Source organism: Penaeus vannamei, chromosome 18 (genome assembly GCF_042767895.1).
Source record: "Penaeus vannamei isolate JL-2024 chromosome 18, ASM4276789v1, whole genome shotgun sequence".
In the NCBI taxonomy this organism is placed as follows: Eukaryota; Metazoa; Arthropoda; class Malacostraca; order Decapoda; family Penaeidae; genus Penaeus; species Penaeus vannamei.
Genome location: NC_091566.1, coordinates 18915484 through 18917983, shown reverse-complemented (window position 1 = coordinate 18917983; position 2500 = coordinate 18915484). Strand labels below are relative to the sequence as shown.

The 2500-nt window shown below is 37.5% G+C and overlaps 1 protein-coding gene across 1 annotated transcript in view; it reads left to right on the top strand.

Moving 5' to 3' along the window:
* The window catches only part of mop (tyrosine-protein phosphatase non-receptor type protein myopic), a gene marked incomplete in the record, with an annotated part of 59971 nt that overhangs the window by 47459 nt on the left and 10012 nt on the right, over nucleotides 1-2500 (top strand). Inside the window, 5 exon segments of the mRNA XM_070132952.1 lie at nucleotides 222-389; nucleotides 655-798; nucleotides 1380-1511; nucleotides 1714-1904; nucleotides 2262-2431. Of these exon segments, the coding sequence (XP_069989053.1) occupies nucleotides 222-389; nucleotides 655-798; nucleotides 1380-1511; nucleotides 1714-1904; nucleotides 2262-2431 (805 nt within the window).

Below are 2500 nucleotides of genomic sequence, written 5' to 3'. Positions count from 1 at the left end.
TGTGTGGAGGTAGACCCAGGAATTCATGGATTTGGCAGGTTGATCAGACTTATTGTGAAGAATTAGAGATAGGCTGATTCTCTGCTAGGTGTCTCCCCAGAAGGGACCCTTGTAGGTGGAAATGTCAGCATAGCAGTTTATGAATTTTTCTATATTATTTTATATATTTTCTTATACTACAATTATATTTTACAGTAATCTATTCATTGGTAATTTTTCAGCAGAATCGTAAGCCGTCTGCTGTTGATCCCTTGACTGATGACCAGACGCTCAAGAGGGTTGCAGGTGAAACTGAAAGGTTGAGCAAGATCGTGGAAGGGTTGGATCGCAAGTCTCTAAATGGCCCAACGAACCTTGATAAAAAATGGAAGGAGCTTCAGGAAGTTGTGGTTTGTATTTGAAGAATTTATCTGTGACCTATTAGATGAGCATTGATAAATATTCATTCATTCATATTTGGGATAGTTCATCTTGCTGAGGGCCTGTGGCTTGTTTGCAGAGGAACATGCATTCAAAGTTTCATGATGATGTGGTAAGGTTGCCAGATCCTTTCCATTAACTCACAATTCCAATTCCACTTATGAATTGTGATATATCTCAGTAGGGGAATTCTGATTTTTACCTTGGTCTAATCATATTTCTATTTTGTTTCAGGAGAAGGAATGTGGGGAGTTGAAAGTGTCAGTCGCACGGTGCTATCCTCTTAAAAATAGATTTGCTGATATTCTTCCCTATGACCATACTAGAGTTACTCTTCCATCAGCTAGAGATGACTATATCAATGCTTCTTTTGTACAGGTAAAGCTGTTGTGGTTTTGACATGGAGAATCTGCATAGAATGTAATAATACCTTTCATTTTATTTTTTTGTATATATTTTTTGTGTGTATGATAGTTGTTGATGCAATAAGTGATCATAAATGATCAGTGATTGTAAAATATTATCCAATATAAGTATGCAATTGTTGAATTTATCAGTAATTTCTGATTTTACTGAGATGCATTGGGGATGATATGATTCATCAAAAATCATTGATGAAAGAGCATGATAAGGAATATTTTTTTACTATAATTTCTACTATAATTGTAAAAGAGAGAGAGGGACAGACAGACAGACAGACAGACAGACAGACAGACAGACAGACAGACAGACAGACAGACAGACAGACAGACAGACAGACAGACAGACAGACAGACAGACAGACAGAGACAGACAGAGACAGACAGACAGACAGACAGACATAGACAGACACAGACACAGACAGACACAGACACAGACAGACAGACACAGACAGACAGACAGACAGACAGACAGACAGACAGACAGACAGACAGACAGACAGACAGATGCTAACACTAACCTTTCTGTTTACATTCCAGTTGAAATCTACTGAAGAAAGTTTCCCTCTCATCCTAACCCAAGCACCCATGCCAGCTACATTTGTAGATTTCTGGACAATGGTGTGGGAACAGCAAGTTGAAATCATTGTTTGCCTAAACTCTGAAGCCGAGGTAAATTGAAAGAATTTATATATAGGACTTTCATTTGGTCATATAATGGAATTGTTATAGATGTGTATATTGTTCTCTGTATGATTTTTTTTGAATTGAATGTATATGAATATTTACATATTATTGCTGTGCTTATGGCAGTATGACAGTAGATTGTTGAAGCACTGGAGGAGACATCCTAATATAGATATTTTACTTCCAGGTCAAAGGACAGACATATTGGCCTGGAGAAGTCGGCAGTAGTTGTGATTATGGGCAGATAACCATCTCCTTGCATAGCTGTCGTGAGGCAGGGTCTCCAGTGTCATTCCAACGAGTTTTGCATGCCACACACCGAACTTCTAGAGTGACGAGGGTCATAATTCACCTGCAGTTCTTAGGCTGGCCACCAAGGTATTAGAGTTAATAATGAATGAAATCCCCTTTAGGATGGAAATGCAGGTGATGATATGTTTTTGTCTTCTTAATTTTTTTCTTTTCTTATTCTGTGGCTTTTTAATCATATCTTCTCTGTATTGATTTTTTTTCATATTTTATCCTTTCCCTTTGAATATTTATTCTAATTTTTGATATGTGTATGTGTTAGGGAAAGCAAAAAGCAAAATGTCTAGCCATATTTCCTGAAGCCCCCTGTTATGCCTGTGAATTATCTTTCTGAAAGCTTAGCAACTGTGATAATGTATTGTCAGTGAAATGGAATGAAAGAAAGAATCCTACATGTATAATCAAAATGCTTATTATTCCTGACAGTGCCATGCCAGAGAGTCCTGGGCCACTTCTGCAATTCATATCAGAAGTGCACACGTTCCAGCGACAGCAAAGAAATAAATTAAGGGCAATTGTGGTACACTGTGTTCCTGGCTTGGGCAGATCCACAGTGTTTTCAATATTATCTGCTTATATGAGGGAACTGCATTCAAGTAAGTGAGAGTTGTGTTAGTGCAGTAATAGTTACTGTACTTTGTGGATAATAATCTATATATTGAAAA